A 20,615-nucleotide genomic window follows, 5' to 3' on the forward strand; every position below is an offset into this window, starting at 1 on the left:
TGATCTGATGAGTATGAGAGTAAATTTATAAGGCAAATTTTTTCAAAAACGTATTGTATTTTTCAATAATGATTGTATTTATAATGGGAAATGAAAAATTTAATAGTGAGAAGAAACCGTGATCATTAAGAAATTGGATAAAATTATTTTCTATGCATACTACTCACAAAAAAGTCTGAATTTTTCCCGATCTTTGACTTGCTATATCTCAGTGAAAAATGATCGTATTGCAAATCTAAAAAGATGCATTTTAAAGCGTTAAAGCTTCATGATTCTAGTTTTTAGATTTTCTGACAAAAAATTTTGGCTAAAAATGGCTTGAACAAAAACTTTTTCAAAATTTTTAATTTTTTTTTTTCGTCTCAGGGGGTTAGAAAAATTTTTTTGTTTCACGACTTGATTGGTCCCCACAGAAAATTTATTTCAGCTTCCGAAAATGGTCTCATAATTTGCTGTGCGACCATTGGTATCTGAAATATTAATAGTTAAAGACAAACGGGCTTTGTAAAAGTATTGCTTTTATGAAAGTAATATAATTGTCTTTAATTATATTTTATGAATATTCTCGAATTAAGGAAAAATTTTTCAACTTTAAGTAGCATTTCACGTTTAATTAGATAATCGAAATATTTAATTTCACCTTTTTGAATTTATGAAGTTCATATGACATCAATATGACGTTCTTATGACCAATGGAAGATTAATTTGCCGGAATTCTGAAATTTTATAAAATCTAGAAAAAATTCATTAATTTCTATGCAATCTCATCATTACTCTTAATGAAACTTGATAAAAACTAATAAACTTAATCCTTTCCAACTCTTTAATTCATATACACTACTGGAAAAAATTAAGGGATCAAAAAAAAATTCCAAATTTTTCGGTAGTTTTCAACAGGCCGTAACTTTGAGAGAAATGGTCGTACAGGAAATAAAAAAAAAGGAAATTGTAGCTCCAAGTGTCTAGTTTTTGGATTAGAACTTCAAAATTTTGTAGCCTCCGCGGTTTCTGAGTAATCGTAGAAAAACCAGCAACAAAAAAATTCTCAAAATTTTTTTAGTTTTTTTTTTTTGGTCTACGGGCGTGGAAAAAATTTTTTTAGCTTAACCACCATAAGGATCGGATACTTTGTTCATTTAGCTTTAATTTCTTTTTTTAAACACCCTGATACGTCCACTCCTCGCTGAGATATCGGTCTTCAAATGGAAAAGGATCTTTTTGTCTTTGATTATCGATATCTCAGCAACCAATGATCGCACAGAAAGTTAAAGGTGGGTTTCAAGAACTTGAATGAATTCCCTTAAACGACTGTCCATTGTTTTTTCGAAAAAAATTTTTTCTTTCCGTCACATGAATTTGAAAATGCAACAAAAAAGGGCTTTTAGTGGTTTTTGGAAAATCAAGCGCTGGATCGAAAATATTGAGGAAACCACTAATGTTAAGTGTGCCTTTTACAGTTCAATATGTCCACAAAAACCTTACAAAGATTCAAATTAATCCAGCCAGCCGTTTTTTTGTTTGACTTGATCGAATTTTTGAAAAAATTAAAGGACGTTTTTTGCTCTGAAAAGCTCATAATTTTTAAAAATGAGAAAAAAAATGGTTTTTTCGAGCTTTTTTCACATTTTCGTTCCAAAAAGTGCTTAAATTTTCAAAAAAAAAAAAATTCAAAAAAAAAAAATTTTCAAAAAAAAAATTTTTTCGAAAAAAAAATTAAAAAAAAAAAATTTTTTTTGGAAAAATTTTTTTTTTAACAAGTTAAGGAAACTCAAAAAACCATCGCCCAATGATTTTTATCACCTTTCCACCGCTGCATTCCTTGATTCTACTGATCTCCTTTTAATAATGTAGATTTAAACAGGCGTATTTAATATCTATCGTGGTGCAGAAAAGTGAGCAGCATTCAAGACTTCGAACTCAATGGATCCGAGTTCAAGCCCAGTACACGCCGGGATTTTTCAACTTCAAATCTTCTTCCTCAACATTTTATCAGTCTCGAAATTATTATTCGAACCCAAAAACGCATAATTAAATGTTCTTTTTTTTTTTTTTCCAAAAAATTTTCTTCCGTGTAATTAATTTTGACATCACTTATATATCATAAAGACATTATAATTACGTCATATAAACGTCATAAATATCATACAAGCGTCACACATCATGGGTACGTCATAAATATTACGTAAGAATCTTACGTCAGGAAGTGGGAAATTATGAGTCATATATGACTTACATATTACGTAAATCATGACGTAGCATGATGTCATTCTGACGTCAGTTTGACATAATTGTGTTCACTGGGATATTAGTTAAAAAAATTCAAGAGTCAAGTTCTCGTATTATTTTAGACTTTGTTCATCGTTCTATATATTTTTTATATCATTAAAAATTTTAATCTTTAAAATTATCTGTACTAAAAATTCAACGGTAAATTATTAAATTAAAATTTTTTTAAGACCTTATCAATTTTGAAGATATGCAATTGTTTTGGTTTAATAATAAAATTTTAATTGTAGCATTTGCTAACAAATAATCGTTAAATAATAAATATTTACTGTTTAAAATTCTATTACTTAATGATTAATTAAGTTTGAATTTCTCATTGAATAGCCAAGGCTAGGTTACCCAATTCTGGCTCAAGTCTGGGCTGCCATTCAACGGCCATGGCTAGGCTTCCCACTCTTGGCTAACGCTTGGGTAATCATTGAGCCGATCAAGGCTAGATTACCCAGCCCTGGCCGAAGGTTGGGTTCTCTTGTTTCAGCCATTCGATGGCGAACCAGTCTTAGCCCAAGGCTGGATTTTTTTGCCTTAGTCATTCTATGGCGAACCAGTCATGGTCCAGGTTTGGGTAATCATTGAGTCGGCCAAGGTTGATTGCCCAGTCTTTGGCCAAACATGGGCCACTATTGATGCGCCAAGTTTGGTTGCCTAGTACTAGGTCAAGCAAAACCCCGTCATTCCTCTCTGGCAGTTCCTACATGGGATAGCGTTTTTTCACATAACTGTGAAGACTTAGGATCGAATCATATTTTTAGTAATATACAGTTTTACAGTTTTACAGTTTTCTGCTTCATGAAATGCATTAAATACCGCAAAACATATCAAGATCGGTTGGTTTTTTCAAGATATGCCTGATTGAAAAAAAAAAAAAAAAAATAAAAACAACAAATCATGATTTCTTAATATAATTTTTGGATTTTTTATCAGATTGGATTTCTTTCTGAGAATTTTTGTGAAGCCTTTTTAACCACGCTTAATATTGCCAATCACATTAAAATTAGTTGAATAGGTCTATTTTGGAGCTTAGAGAGCTCGAAATAGCTGTAAAATCATGTTTTTGAGCTCGAAAAGTTTCATTAGGGGGCGTCCATAAATTACGTGAGGTGTTTTTTTTAATTTTCTACCCCTCCCTCCCCCCCTGGTGAGATGTCGTGAGATTTTATTTAACCCCCTCCCCCTTTCCCCAATCTCATGTGAGATTTTTCAAAATGTGAGTTTCTTACGTAAACGTGTTGGATTGTTATTGTAAAAAGAAAAAAACAAATTTGCTTCGCGCTTTTATTTACGACTATTTAAGACTAGTAATCAATATTGCTGAGAGTTTAATTATAAGTGTAAAAAAAATTTAACTCTCGTTTATCGAGTCGCGCGTTCAGCTGACAGTGGTGCGAAAACAAAGGACGGGTTACACTGTACCGTAAATTCAGATTAAATTGAGCTATTTGGTATAAAACAAATATGGTGGTTTGACAGTGAGTAAATGTTGTAACAGTTTTACCTGCTCAGGTTGGCCCCTAATCAATTTTTATAAATAAACAAAACTAACAGAATAATAAAATTATTAGGGCGTCACCAGGATTTTTAATCACGGTTCCTGGAACCGGTCCAGAGCTGAGAAATTTTATCTTAGGGTAGAGAGAATGGAGGAAGGTGATGTTGAATAATAAATAATTAATTAACAATGTATCGATATTTATTAACAATAAAACTTAACAGTGTCTTGACTTAAAACAAGTTAACAAAATTCATTCACTCACACACTAACCACACTTAACAATCTCCTTATTCTCGATGAGCCCCTTTCGGCGTCTACCCGTCGATTTCTAACACGTGCCCCTTTCGGCGTCTACACGTGACGGGCCCCTTTCGGCGTCTACCCGTTTACTAAACCTATAATCACCCGCACAGAGACCAACCATATACCGGGATCGTTGACTCGGCTCACAGGAGTAACAGCCCAGTGACCAAACGTAGACCTAGATACTCTGCAACTCACTCATAACCCACACTTGTCTCACACTAACACTACTGATTTGACTTTATTTGATTTTTACTTTATAAATTTTATTTTAATAAAATTGACTGTAATTAATTTTAATTAAATATTCTAAATTAATTATTCAATCATTAGTAATTTAATAAAACGATAATTTTCAATTAACAATCAATTTCTAACTAACTATTACAATTCTCAAATTCTGATTGCTAATTTTAATTCTATTAAAATATTAGATGGATTAAAATTCCTCAGTAACTTATAGTCATGGTCTTAACAATATAACAATAACTATTTAAAACAAAAGGTCTTAATACCTTGAATTAACTTTTGGTAATTAAATTAATCACAATATAAATTTCTGAATCACGTTCAAAATTATTAACATAAAATTATTAATTAATTCTGACTAAATTTTTTCTGTGATATTTTTGACTCAAATAACTGATTCCTTGGACTTAATGTCCACGCCGATAATTATTAATTTGGAATAAAAATTAATTTAACTAATTCACGGACTTAATCCCAAAATCAATTAATTCACACGTGATAAAATAATTTCATGATATACAATATTTTCAATAAATAATTCTTAATAATATATTCCTAATAATTTTCCAATTGTTTTATCAATTATAAAAAATTCGACACAAGTCGAAATATTCAAATTTTATTTGCTAGAACATTCGCTAGCTAAGTTTTACTTGACCTTGGGTATTGGAATTTACTGCGACACAAAAATGTATTGACGCTCGACCAAAATTCCACGAATAAAAGTTTGTCGATTTTTTTCCAATGACAAAATTACTCAATTTTTCTTAAGTTAATTATTATAAAAATTATAACAATAAATTTAACGAATTTTTCGGATGGTAATTAATTAATTGGTAAATTTCTAGTTGTTAAATTTTTCCCGCAAGGTCGATTGAGTGACTCTCAGGTATAAGCCCCCATGAAAATCACTAAATCCAAAACTAGCAAATGTTTATCTGTTAATTATTAATAATGGTCGATTAAATGATCCATAATAATTAAATAGGAGAAGTAACAGGGTATTCGGTAAACCGCGGTCCACTTCTTTCCCACAGAGTAATAATTGATACCTTGATGAACAAAACGATGATCTAACTCACTCGTTGAGGATGAAGTCCTAGTTGTAGTTGGCTTCCTTCGTCTCATCACTACTCTCGGGAACGGTCCTTTTTGATTTCCGTGGCACTCAGTCTGGCGGTCACACGACTTCTCTCTTTTCCACTGCACGGCTCACCTATTTTAACCCAAACTCACCCCCTCCTATTCTCCCCTTAGGCCCGAAGATCGAGACGCGCCAGTGCTATGTCGAATAATTATCGATATCCGGTGACTTATCGATTTAGGGTAATTTTACCCTGTTACAATGTATAACGTCGAACTATGAATGAAATTATTTTCTCTCGAACGAATTAATAAATGACCTTAATCGTATTACGATTACGCTTAAGATAAAATCTTAAGCATGTACAATCTGGATTAAATGGACCAAAATAATATAATTTTTTTTTTGTTTCAATCAGAAAAAAAATTGCGTGATATTTGCCGAGACCCCCCCTCTCCAACGTAAGATTAGATGAGATTTGACTTGACCCCCTCCCCCCCTAAAACACCTCACGTAATTTATGGACGCCCCCTTAAACTTTTTTTAAATGAAAACACTTTGTGAGTATTCCGCGAAAACACCAATAATACTCCGTAAATAGTTAAGACTGATTCCAGAGATAACACTGGGCAGTACTACAAGGAAACTCCGACAAAACGCCGTCAGAATTTTGTGTCGCAACTGCACACAAAACTACGCATTTCCACCGCTAAACTCTATCGACACTCCGAGTTTTCTTGGAATTTTGGCGGTGGCGCCGTAGCTGCTAGGGCACTGATAAACTAGGATTTTAATAAAAGTTGTGACGGTGAAAACAAAGACAAAAATTCTTAGAACCTTCGAAAATTCCAAGCTAGGGCTAATAATAATGATAATACCGGCACACAAAAAAAAAGTGGTATGTTCTTTGGACCGGACCTACCTACCGACATGTATATCGACCCACTGAATCCGAATCTTAAGTCCGTTTGGACCGGTCGGCCTCCAGTTTCGAAGAAAATGCAAAAAACCTCAAAAATGGCAAAAAATAGTAAGAAACTGCAAGCTCAGCGATGAAAAAATTCTTGTGGACCCGGATCAAGTATGAGTTTTATGTATTTTAATTTACTGAATCTAAATCCAAACGGTAATTGGTTCGGTGAGCTGTCTAAATTAAAAAAAAAAAAAAATTTGCAATAAATCATGAAAAATTGAAGTTATCGAGATAAAATTTTTTTTGAACTCACATTGAGTATGATTTTCATGTATTTTGTTTCACTGAATTTTCATCTGAAGTTTTCTTGCCCCGTTAACGTTTTAAAGTTAAAAAAATCTCAAAAAACCATAAAAATCGGGAAAATTAGTTACAAATATGAAAAAAAAAAAATCTATGAAACATGATTAAATACTTTTCTTGTATTTTTTCATGCACCAAATACAAGTTAAGATTCTGAAAAAATAAAAAATTGTTATATCTATAAAAAATGACGTATAACTAGAATAAAGAGAACAATTTTATCGAATTTCAAGCTGTTCTTCGTTGGTAATGAACTGTTTTGTTCTCAAACGATCTACGCAGTGGATTTATCTTCCGTTTGTTATTATCTCTTGGTGTATCCCTTTTAAGTGTCCACCAAAAATCTGCCATCATATTAATATTTCAATTTCCTTGATACCTACTCTTTATTCCACATCACTTATCACAGGAAACTTTTCTGTCAAGTACTGATACTAATCACAATTTTTATCCAAAGCTTTGACATACTGTTTGATGAGACCTAGCTTGATGTAAAGTGGTGATCGCAGATATTTTGAAGGCGGAATGAATAGTGCTCGTATAACATTATGAGAAATTAGTTTAAATTTCGTTCTTGTTGGCCATTCTTTCTTAGCATAGTAATTTTTCTTGTCTCTGCTATCCTAAAACATAGATATTTTGTGAATCCCTATTATTAACTTAAAAGAAGCCGTGAAACTACAGGATATTAGTAGAAGAATTGGTGACCAATTACAAAAACTTAGGTTGCTTAATAAACATTAAGCTACACTTCATGGATTCTCACGTTGATCACTTTCTTGAAAATCTTGAAGACTACAGCGAAGAACAAGAAAAAGTATTTCATTAAGACACAAGTGAGATGAAGGGTAAGTATCGAGTAAATTAGATTTTGAAATTTTGTCAATTTTTCAATTTCAAGATCACATTCCATCCATAAAAATGCACCCAAGTCATTAACAATCATGTTTTGTAGATGTTTTTCTCATATTTATAACTGCAATTGTCCCGATATTTTTGGTTTTATAAGATTTTTTTCAATTTTAGAACATAATGAGACAAGATTTCATATTCAAATTCAGTGGAACAAAAGACATAAAAATTATACTCAATCTGAATCCAAAAAAATGTTTTCATCTCGATGAATTCGATTTTTCATGATTTATTGCAAGTTTTTGGGGTTTTTCGCTATTTTTTCAAATTTTGACGACTCAGCGGGCTAATTAACGTTCAGATTCAGATTCAGTAAATTGAAATACGTAAAAATCATACTTGATCCGGGTCCACAGAAATTTTTTCAGTGCTATGACTGCAGTCTGCAATTTTTTGCCTTTTTTGGGGTTTTTTGAATTTTACTCAAAACTGGAGGGTGACCGGGCCAAACTGACTTGAAATTCGGATTCAGTGAGTCAAAATACATGTCGATAGGTAGGTCCAAAGTACATACCACTTTTTTTTTGTGTGCCGGTGTAATCAAATAATTAAATTAAAAAATATTTTTTCAACTAAAAATAACCTACCCGTGCCCCTTTTCCATATAATAGTCGGAGTTGGTACGCCCTGAGCTTGGCAATGCAACGCAACATGTCGATTCCTTTCGACACTCGTATCCATTGGTTCTACGATCCAATGTGGTGGCACTGTGAGAAAAAGATTTTATCTGTTCAGCTGTCATCCATAATTTTTCATCCAAATAGTATTGTAATTGTAATAAATAAGTTTGTTTATTTTCAACCGAACGAATGTTTGACGTTATTCAGAAGCAATGTTGTAAAAAGTTATTCATGTTGCGCGAAAAACTCATAATTTCGTAATTAAAGTTTTGATATAATTAAAAAATGTTCTTTAAAGTTTACGAATTTTGTTCATCGAATGTCATTGCTTTATTTTAATCAAAATTTCGGAGTATAGTGTTTGTGAAATTAGATGAGATGCCCATTACTTTGAAGCAAGAATCAATCGAGTAAGAGTGGATAAAAAATGTTAAACAGGGTTACTATAGGATCATACGCAAAATGTATTGCAAAAAACTGTTGTATATATATATATATATATATATATATATATATATATATATATATATATATAAGATTTTTGGAAGAATAATCAAGGTTAAGTTCATAATGAAATATTAAATGGTTAAGAATACTGAGCCTAGAAAGCCTTATTTAATATCGATAGTTTGAGACCCTAGAACATGAATCTGACTGTTTCCGAACGCCTAAATTTTAGACTGTATCCATATTGTAAAAATATTATTTAAATTGATCGATAACAAAATAATATTCGAAATTGATTACGACAAAACAATGCATACCTTCTACCCTGTTTAACAAAAAGAATTGAAAACAATTCAAAAGGGGTCGCCAATCGCAAGTATATATCTATATATTTATAAAATATAGATGCATAGTTTGTATACAAACAGTTCATTTTAATTTATTTCAACTTTTTTCTTAACTAAGCAGAGCAATTATACTACAAAATATATCATATCTTTGTACAACAAAATTGTTATTCATTGTTTAGGATTGATGTATGATTTGCCAGTCCCCATTAAATATCAAGGACCTCTACTTTGTATGCTTGCGATACTACTTTATTAATTTGGTTTGGCATTTACGACCCCACTTGAAATGTTCATTGATTTCGGAAGAGATTGCTATCAGGGTAATGCGAGCAGGATATTAAGATTGCAATGTGATGAGTATATTTATAATAGATACTTAATAATTAAATAAAATCATAGGAAGGGTCACTCCGTGCCAAATCGACCAATAGTTGAAAACGATCCCTGTCAATATGAAAGAAATGGTAAACAGTTTTCTTTTATTATATAACGAAGATTCGCCGAAGAAAAAAATTACAACATTTTTTTTCAGAAGTTATTCAAAATCCAAGATTATGCTATTTTTCAAATGTTTCAACTTTGTACGTAAAATGTTACGGAAACTATCATAGATCCAAAAATAACTTATAGTACTATGGGTACAGAAATGGCTCTATACCGTAATATGTACAGTGGCGTTTCTCGGTGGGTTTTCTTACGTGACTGAAAGGTAGTTACGGATAACGTTTCGGATAGCTTATCCAGAAGAGTTTTTGGAGCGCGCCCGAAAGATTTGGGTTCGGTTTCATGTCCAAGGGCTCCAAATTATTTTTTCGGTTACCGAGAAATTTCTACTGAGTGGGTTCCCTCTTACTTTTTATCCTTTCTTCGCCCTTTTTCTAAATTCGTCTTTGGATGACAAATTGACTAAAAACTTAAAAATAAATTATTTGGAGCAAAATTTTGGAATCGATCAGATAGATTCGACAAAAAATATTAAAAAATTCAACAATTTCGAATAATTCAATTTTAATAGTTTGTGTTTTAAAGTTCTTATTTCATAAAGAAAACTTTTTTCAGTAGTATGTTGAAAACCTATATGTTTTTCTAAACTATTGTTAAGTTAAAAAAGTAAAATGATTTTTTTCATAATTCAAAAATTCATATTTTTAAAATAAAAAAAAAACTCAACTCTGCACTGAAAAAAAAGTTTAAGTCCTATTGGTATACACTTTTTTAATGAATTGGTATTGCGAATATGATAAAAAAGTTTAAGTATTATCGCAATACTCTGTTTAAGTGAGTGACTTATATTTTCCGTACGATACTATTGCAAGTCTAGAGAGTATAGTAAAAAAAGTTCCCGCGTAAAACTCAGCACGTATTTCGCTCTTTTTTCCCCCGTATTTATATACCGTGTTTATACCTTTAACCTAAACATCGTTCTCAAGAGCATTAAAAAAAATATTTATATAATTGACATTAAAAATAATAATTTACGGATCCGTGGGTGAAAAATAAATTAACCGAGTGGAATTTGTCATCCTATCATCAAGTGTTTGAAGGTATATAATTTTATGATATTGTAAAATTTAAACACATTATCAACCGAGGTTAACCATTATTATAATAAATGTAACATCCTAACATTAATCTTTAATCATTATTTCTTAATAAATAAAATAAAAAAAATTAAATAAATTATTAAAAAATAAAAAAAATTAACATATTTGAGTCACCAGGAACAATTTTGATATTAATTTTTAAAAATTTTTATAAACAAATATCTGACAACTCTTTTAGTTTTTTATAAGTACAAAATTAATATCACATTAAAGTTAGCAGACACTTGATAATTTTTTAATTTTATTTAACATACAACTTTATTCCAAAAAATTATTTTTTAAAAATTGGGTTATTAATTTTTTTTAATTTCTACATGTTAATTTTTTTTCCTTATTTTTTTTTTGCTATAATTTATTTATTAAAAAATTTCTTAAAATGATCAAATATTTGCTAAATTAAATTTCAAAAAATTAATATAAAATAAAATACTGATGATATTGTTTTGTATGATCATTTATTTGACACCCGGCCACATTGTATAACAAAAAATTCCGATCAATCATTTATAATTGTACGATCTAACCATCACTAAAATTATTATTTTAACATTAAAAACTACAAACTAATTATATTAATATTAATATACCTTGTCCCATATATGTTGATATTCTGTATTTTATATTATAATTATTAGTAATTATTTATTAATTTTTAAATAAATTTAATTTTAAAATAAATGGGTTTATTGTCATTTCTTTAATGTATAGCAATATTTATTTACATAACATTTCTTTTTTTATTCTGTAAATTTATTACTATAAGGATTTGAGTGTATTGCTGATATAAGTTTTGCGGTGGCGCTCAAACTCGGTTTAAGTGTATGACTTAAACGAGTTTCAGTGTAGTGCTTAAAAATATTGCGCTGAGACTCAAACAGTGTTTAAGTATATTCGCAATACCAAGTATTTCAATATCATTGAAATTTATAAGTGTGGGACTCATACTTTTTTTTCAGTGTGAAAATTTCTAGATCATTAAAAATGTAATATCAAAAAATGTAAGCCTAAATTTCATGTCAACAGTCAATTGTGACGATTTTTAATTATTACAAATTCAAAAATTCTATCATCTGAAGAATCCTTTTATTATATACAAACGTTAACTTCTGTATTTATAATGTTTTCTGATATTTTTGAAAAATAATATCGAAGAGTTGAAAAAAATTATAAAATTTTTCTTTCCGTGGTAAATTTTCGTTTTATGATGAAAGAAATCTTATCATCAAATTTCGACTAAATTGAAAAGGATTAATTCCAACTATTGGTCCAGTCATTTTATATTTTCACCGACAATATTATATCATACTTGTATCGCTAAATTATATATTATTTAAACAATATGATTTTCTGTCCACTTTTATTAATAAAACTCATAAAATATGCATCGATAAAACGTATATTTTTGCAATACTTTTGGAAGCGATATTGAATTATTGCACTTAATTTTTCTCAGCATCATTAACATTCATTTTGGTTTTAACGAAAGAATTTCAAAAACATCTAATTTGTGGGCTATTACATTAATAATTATTATGAACTCATATTTACTTTTAAAAGCCATAAACTTGTGATTCATAAAGTTTTGATTTTCTTAATTTTTTTTGGTAGTATGATATTACAATGATTTTAAAATTACATAATTTATAGCATTTAAATTTTATGAAATTTTTTAAAAATGAATTTGTATTTGTTTGTTGTACACTTTGTGTTGCTTGATAAGTATTTTTTGAATGAAAGGTAATTCAGAGGTAGTATGGGTTCTACTTTTACGGTTGTGAAGAAAACGCTGCACAAGCGAAAATACTGTGAGTATAATAATCAACGTATTACGATATTGTTATGCGTCACGTTCAAGTCGCAGGTGTATAAATATGTTTAAATTACTCGCATTTATATTACTTGGCGTGAATAAGACGTACAATCGCGTGAGGCATTAAATACTAGGAGTTTTTATAGTAAGAAGAAAGGAATAAGGTTTTGGTAGGTTATACCGATGGCCACATAATTTAACTAAAGCCGGTAAGAAATTTCGTAAATAAGCCGGAAAATGAATTTATTCGCTTCTAACGTCTAATTCGATATACACGGATGAAAGAAATAAATATAAGTATACGTACTACTAGCTTACATAACATAATATTGTGAAGCGCGGACAAGCTAGAGATACTAATATAAGTAAGTTTTCAAATACTTATAGATAATTTGAAGAATTGATTTCATTATAATCATTAAGTCGTAAAATATGGATAGACATAATTTTTAAAACGTTACTCCTCAAGCACGCATGCTTGTCCACGCTTTTTATTAAAAAACACTTGTATGAAATCATATAAGTAATTTAGTAATACTAATAAAAAAGATAGTTGAAAAGAGTGCACAGTTTTAGGAAAATATTTAAAAAGTATATAAATCACAAGATAGTTGCATTCATGCCATAAATTAATAACAGCTTCATCTTCGAGAATCCAGGAAGAAGCCACAGAAAAAAGGGTTAAAAATATACATGTTATAAAATTACTAGACATCTAATAGTAAAAGATTTATGCATGTAATGTTTTTCATCAGCATCTATTATATTTACAAGTTAAAAAATCATCATTCGTTATATTCCTAATGAAGAGAATTAATCACAAAAATTAAGGATGGTGCATCTGTTACCTTTTTTATTTGGTCAAGTCAAGCAAACCTTGAGGAATTGACGAGATATCGATGCATTCCCAGAGAGCCAAAGCAACGTAAATGTAATACACACTGTGTTTTTAGGTTAAGGAATATTAAAGGGAATCGCAAGTCTACAGTTAGCAAGTGTTAATGTCATTTGAGTTTATTATTTATCTAATAATGAAAACGAATTCTTGCCAGGCTTAGAAAATTATTAAAATATTATTAATTTGAATATAAGCTATTCCATTGAATTCTAATTGTAGCTCTGGCAAAAATTTCAATGAATGAGTATATAAGTCTCCTGTTTAAAAGGACAATGATGTATTGTTGATAATCAGAGATCATATAAAATTAACTGAGTAAGCTTTATAAAAATAATTGATTTTATAGAAGATGTAGAAAAGAAGTTTACTTTTAGTTCGGTATATATTTTCTAACAAATTCGATTCTGACGACGAAAAAAAAAGGGGGCATTTTATTTTATGCAATATGGATTCATAATTATTTACTAAATCCCGTAAAAATGGTTCGGATGGTAATTAAATGATGTGTTGGAAATTTGTTATTAGGATTGGGATCGCTGATCAGCTAGTTACCTTTTACCTGAAGCTTGGCCGTGTACCTGACCTCAGCGGCGGGGTTTGCGGCGACACAGGTATAGTCGCCTGAATGCTCAGCTGCCAAGTTCGACAAACTGAGAAGACTGGAATAGGAATCTAGTTGGGAAATGCTAGTGTCGGATAAAGATTTTGGTGATAATTGAAAAGGACTATGGCCGTCTTTGAGCCAGGATATTGTGAGGGGCTGATCACCTGCCGCAACCCCGCACACCGTCCGAGTCCGCATTCCCTCAGAGAGTCCCTCTTGGAAGTTAAATGGCTCAATTATAGGAGGTACTGGAAAAGGTCAAGAGAGAAGAAAGAACCATTCATGAGAGTGAGAAAAAGATAATTTAAAAATAACTCAACGAACAATATATAAATATTAACAAATAAAAAATCTTATGCATATATGAATATATATATATATATATATATATATATATATATATATATATATATATATATATATATATATATATATATATATATATATATATATATATATATATATATATATGTACATACATATAAATGTGCTAGTCCATCACTTTAAAATCAAATGGTGCAAATATGGATCAGAGATCGGACTACTGGCTCATTATTCCGAAATAGAATGAAAAAAAAGAAAGGTTCAAATATTCAGAAGTAGAGGATTTGAATGCTAACATTACATGATTTTATCAAAATATAACGTATTTTTAAAGTATTCTCGGGTTTAAATTACTGATGAAAATTTTCAGAATAAAACATAAATTTCTTATATCACAGAAAATTTACAAGCACCCTTTTTTTTTAACTACTTTTGGAAGAAATCAGCAGTTAAATCTCTAATTTTACACCTTACGATCTAATAGAAAAATCATAGATTTATATATATGTAGATATATTAGGTATATGCATTATGGGATAGTAGTAGTACGTACATGTACTTACAGAATAAAAAATATTTATAATTACAATATTTATAAATATATATGTACAGTATAAAGGCAATAACGTAGTAACTGAGAGAAGAGATAGAGATAACGTGAAAGGCTGGCCCCACTATGGATATGCACCTGCCGCCCTTCATTTACATTTAAATAACAAAATATATTTATGTATATATTTTCCATCTCATTCATTCAAATTATAACATCATACATTCGACGCATCAGCGTGCATTTTATCGCGGCATTCATGTGACTTCTTGATTATCGACAATGACTTTATGTAATTGATTAAAATTCAATAGATATGTATCTTATAAGCTATTAAGAAATCAGAAGATTTAGCGCATGCAACCTATATCTTTTATTGATAAAGTAAAAAGTAAAGACATTGTGTCTAATCAATTCGAAGTAAGATTTTTTTTTTTTAAAGGAGTACGGAAGCTTTTATGATAGGTCTCATGCAATAGGAAAATCTGAATATCAGAGCCTCATTGATCAATGATATCTCATCAATTTTGCTTTACACCCGGTGCTCATTCCACTGATCAAAAATATATGGAAGTAATTATATTTTAATCATTATTTATAAACAGTTGTTTTCAATTTAGTGACTATATTTGGTCAGTGGTTTCAGATAAGTTTCGGAAAATGGTAGAAAAAATACGCATCAAGCACGCTCTCTCACAAACGGGCGGTCAGGGCGTCCGTAGGCTAATCTCGGGGCCTAGAGGGAGGATTACCATGAACCACAAGTTGCTGCATGTGTGATACCTCTGCAGCTGGATTAGAAGCAACACAGGAATAATTCCCATTATGATCTGGAGATAAACTTTCAATCATCAGTATGCTATTAAACTGATCAACATTGGTGATGGACACCCGTTCAGAGGGTCCTAAAGGGCGGCCATCTTTCAACCAGTTGATTCTTACTGGCTGATCGCCTCTTGTGACTGAACAAGTAAAGCTGGTGCGTTCTCCAAGGTGAAGATCACGATCTGCCGTAAATGGACTAATTTTCGGGGGAACTGAAAAGCAACAAGATTAACGAATGAGCAGTAACGATAATAAATCACTGATCATCAACAGATAGTTCGACCTCTTGATTTTGGATTCCTAAAAATAATTAAATTTTTGATTTATAAATTTCAAAATAAACTCATTACTGCTTCCCAGTCAAGTTTTGACCCCTGATGGAAATTCCAAATTGCTGTCCTGTGAAATCTCAATAAGTAGGTTGAAATATTATGACGACGCCTTACCTATTACTGTGATATCTCCAGATCTTCTAGCACTGTGACCTTGCTTGTTTCTAGCCCAACAAGTATAAGTTCCAGTGTCTGATTCTTTCTGTACACTTGATACCACCAAAGTGCCATCTGGTAGAACTTTTTGCCGAAGATTGTCTGGTAATTCACGTCCACTTCGTTCCCATTTTATTTCTTCTATTGGGTATCCAGCAACTGGACATTTTAAACGTAATGTCTCCCCAGCAACTGCTGTTACTTTTGGAATAGTTCTGATGTACGGTAAACCTGGAGTAAAATAAGTAGATATGTCATTTTCCGTAATAACGTTTAATTATCAGATGGAGAAGAAATATTGTCAAAATGAGTATTGCTATTCGGGCTACACGCCGTATAATGATCTCCCTTAGTGATACGCTGTAAAGTCAATTTCCCAAGGTATACGTGTTTGAGCAAGATTCCTGTCGCAGAGCTTTGTGCACAACCCTTAGTTTCTTGCGTCTCCATCTACGTAGGTGTCTTGCACAAGATTGTGTCGTAAGAAATCGACTCAAAAATTGTGTATAACTTGCTCATGGTCTAATACTTTGTTGGTTTCTGACACATTTCTTCTACCAGAAACTTGCAACAAATGCTTGCAATTTAAATTTTTCACAAGCATCTGCAGCAAAATCCATAGATAGAATTTAACGTGAGCAATTATTGAACTTTACAACAGTCTTGTGCAAGCATTGTCAAGATTGTCGTATGAGTAAGTTATACAGCATTTTCTCACGACGGATCGTCTAAATGACGGTCGTAGAATTATTTACGGCATTTAATTGGTTCTTTGACATTACTATTCAACAAATATTTAATCAGCAATGGAACTATGTTGAAATTAAAGAATAATTATGAAGTTAGTAAATTTTTTTTCTAAAATTCAGATATGAAAAATCACTCTAAAAGTAATTTCGTGGAAAAAAAAACAATACAAAATTAATAAACTTCTTTTTCAAAAAAATTAATAACTATCATTACCCCATAATCCTTTTCGAAGTCGCTCTGTGCTTTTCAATGAATTCTAATCAGCAGTCGCAAAGATACTTACAATATTCAGCTTACCAGTTGTCAAGTATAGACGGGATTACATTGAACATAAAAATAAATAAACTAACGTTTTCATTTACTAGGGAAGATGATAAATTATCATCGACTGTATTTAACCAACATATAACTAAACGACTTATAGGCAAGAATAAAAAATACCTAATATTAATAACTATAACTATAGAAAGAATGTAAACTTTTAATTTTTTTGAGTAATCATATAAGTAATAATTGCATTTATTAATTTTATTTGAATGAAAAGTATAACATTTTTAATTTAAAAATTCGTAACTGTTATAACTGGATTTTTGAATTCGATCCAGGTGTTCGATCGTTACAGTGTTTCCCCGCTTACAGACCTTGACGTTGAACGCCAATTTGTAATCCGAATTTTCAACTTATCGCCGAAATTTACTCGGGGTTCTACGGGAACTTACTTCTTACTAAAATTCTAAATTATACTTCGGTATCTTTCCGATTTTCGGCCTCTGGTCTTAATAAAATTAGGGGGCCAGGTAATTTTTAATCACTGGAATTGCCAAACCAGTGAACACGTAATTAGATCATTTTTATTCGCTAGGAATTATCAAACTAGCCAAATTCAAACTAAAACTTAAATTAAAACGTAAACGTAACCAAAACTTAAACGAAATGAGATAATTTTAATTCACTAGAAATGATCAAAACTAGCCAATAAACGTAAACTTAATCGAAACACAAAAACTTAACAAAATATAGACCAAATAACCAAAGATCGGAAAGACAATGGGATACTTCGGGGTTACTCAGTGTGCTGGTTTTTGGAGAGAGAGCGTGATTCGAGTAGAGAGCGGATCCATGATTGCAATGATTATATTCGCAACACCAAAAATTTATGTTCAACAAAATCCGTATTTATTTAACCAAAAACTTTATCTTAAATAACAAACTAGATCATAACTCACGGCAAAATTATCAGAACGATACATCTAACAATAGGTAGCGTTATAGTCACGTTACAGACTTTAACTCTTAAATCTTAAAATAATAATCTCAAATAAATAAAGGAATCCAAATAACTTGAACAATATTCTCAAATAAATTCGTCAACGTACTCTAAATTATTTACAACACAAAAGTCTTCTGTAGAATTGGCTATCTAATGTCTCAAGACCAAGAACTCAATTATTAACGCTCAAATTACATTAAATGAAGCGGTCTCATACCTGATATAAACAATGTCGATGCTGAGTAACTTTTGATTTTATTTTTAACAACTTTATAACTCTGTATTTTATCTGGAGCTAAAAATAAAACGCAAAAGACTGATACCTTAACCTGGAACTGAAACGGTACGCACGTCCGATCACTTGAAGTGACCAGCGGGAACTCTCCAACACGACTGTTCTCTACGAAATCCAAAACTCGACTGTTAAACGTGACTCACTCACAAACTAAAATCTCTATAATCAAATAATTCCCAAATATTCTAATCTTTAATCAAATAATTGAGGTTCTGAGTACGGATATTCCTTTGGTGGATGCTCTCCAGGAACTGACTACGGCTGGGATCGTAACCAAAAACTCAAAACATAAACGTAACATTATAAACAAAAGTGGATAATTTTTATTCGCTAGAAATTATCAAAACTAGCTAAAACGTAAACTTAACCGAAAACTTAAATTGATCCCATATGCTTTCGTCGTGTCCCTCTATGTCGGAGCTCTGGTATCTCAACCAGACTTCGGCATTCCACCTGGAAGTCTCGAAGGGTTAGACTGGTGTCTAACGTCAAACGAAACCGGGTGACTTATTGTCCCGCTCCACGGTAACGCTGACTTACCCACGTTCTCTGCAACCTCAAAACCCAAAACTAAAAATTCAGAACTTAAAACTCAAAACTCAAAATTTGAAACCCAAAACTCAAAACTCAAAATAACTCAATAAAACCTTAAATAACTTGACCTTAATATTTTTCAAAACTTGACTCTAAAACTGACTCTATTCTTAAAAATTCCAAAATTTCAACTGTAACATTAATTCTCTAAATTCACTCTAAAACTATAGCACTTCGTTACTCGGCAACACTCATTTGACTCACAAAATATTTATCTTTAATCCTTAAAATTATATTTTCTATTATGTTTAGCATTGAAATATCGGCTTAAGTTAACAAAATACGTTGACGCTAGTGACGTTCATTTTAAATAGACCCCGATCGTTAAAATAACGTCACACTGTATATTAATGAATGCCAAAAAAATAAAAACGTTTCTGTAAAAGGCAAGAGTGCACTAACTCCACGATCGTTTAGCCAATGACGATCTATCGTACAGCCATGCGCGTGCGTGTACTCCAAGAAATCCTCGTAAAAATAATCATAATAGCTTTCTAGAACTTTAAAACATAGAGATCTGATGAGAATTCGATTTTCGAATAACTAGAGTAAAACCAATAACTTCATGATTCTTGACGTGAATTACGATTTTAATAGCAGGTGAATTTTTTCTTTAATGTACGCACCATAAACATTCAGACGTGCTGCATGGGTGACTTTTCCAGCTCGATTTTCAGCTGTGCAAGAATATTCACCACCATCTTCTACCATAACTTGACTAATATTTACATGTGATATAACATCTCCATGTACCGTTACGTATTGGCCAATGACAAACCTGTTGACAAATAATTAAATATATATTCCTATATTTTTAATTTCCACACCGGAAAATACTTAAACTCTAAGTAAAATTACCTATAACAGAAAATATGTTTTAGTGAAACTTTTCTATTTATGAAATCTACATGATTTCAAATTTTTTTATCCAACCCAAAAAAAGTTATGAATTTTTCAAAAAAGTGTCTTTTTTATTTTCAAATAGCTATGAATTTTTTAGACATTGACCTTTGAATACCTTTTTTTTTTAATTTTTGTTTTAGAGTGAACTTTTCGAAAAAATACACAAAGAAAATTAACCACGATCAATTCTATAATATAATCAGTATTCATTAGCAAAATCGTTATTTTTTTAAGGTTTGCCACTTTTTTTTTTAAATTCCCGCTAAGAAAATCGAAGATTTTCAAAAATTGGGAAGTTATTATTCTCACCCCGTTTTGCCAAAATCGAGTTTTCATCAGATTTCGACGTTTCAAGGTCTCAGGGAGCTTCCCTGACTACTCCCGCGATGCTGTGCGCGCGCGCGCGCGCGTGTGTGTGTGTGTGTGTGTGTGTGTGTGAATGTATGTAACCCTTTTATAACTTTTGAACGGCTTGACTGAGTTCATCGCGGCTGGTACCATTCGAAAAGGCTTGACCAAGCTTAGATTTCCTGAAAATTTTAATTGATTCAGACCAGTAGATTTTGAGAAATTGTAAAAAAACTACAAAAAAAATTTTTAAAACGTGGTTTTTTTGGAATAACTTTTAAACGGCTTTACCGATCACTTCTTATCGGCTTACCAATCAGCTCTTAACATCAA

The 20,615-nt window shown here is 31.0% G+C and overlaps 1 protein-coding gene across 1 annotated transcript in view; it reads right to left on the reverse strand.

Annotated features, from left to right (window-relative positions):
* Dscam2 (Down syndrome cell adhesion molecule 2) overlaps positions 1 to 20,292 on the reverse strand; it is a 64,472-nt gene extending 44,180 nt beyond the window's left edge. Inside the window, exons 1-5 of the mRNA XM_074250805.1 lie at positions 20,244 to 20,292; positions 19,658 to 19,809; positions 16,081 to 16,353; positions 13,884 to 14,183; positions 8,190 to 8,309 (exon numbers count right to left, since the gene is read on the reverse strand). Coding sequence (XP_074106906.1) covers positions 8,190 to 8,309; positions 13,884 to 14,183; positions 16,081 to 16,353; positions 19,658 to 19,742 — 778 coding nt within the window. The 5' untranslated portion in view covers positions 19,743 to 19,809; positions 20,244 to 20,292. The remainder of the gene's footprint in view (positions 1 to 8,189; positions 8,310 to 13,883; positions 14,184 to 16,080; positions 16,354 to 19,657; positions 19,810 to 20,243) is intronic.
* Positions 20,293 to 20,615: the final 323 nt, after the last annotated feature.

Source organism: Cotesia typhae, unplaced genomic scaffold, assembly GCF_013202065.1.
Source record: "Cotesia typhae breed Kobodo isofemale line unplaced genomic scaffold, CoteBio_Ctyphae contig_65, whole genome shotgun sequence".
In the NCBI taxonomy this organism is placed as follows: domain Eukaryota; kingdom Metazoa; phylum Arthropoda; class Insecta; order Hymenoptera; family Braconidae; genus Cotesia; species Cotesia typhae.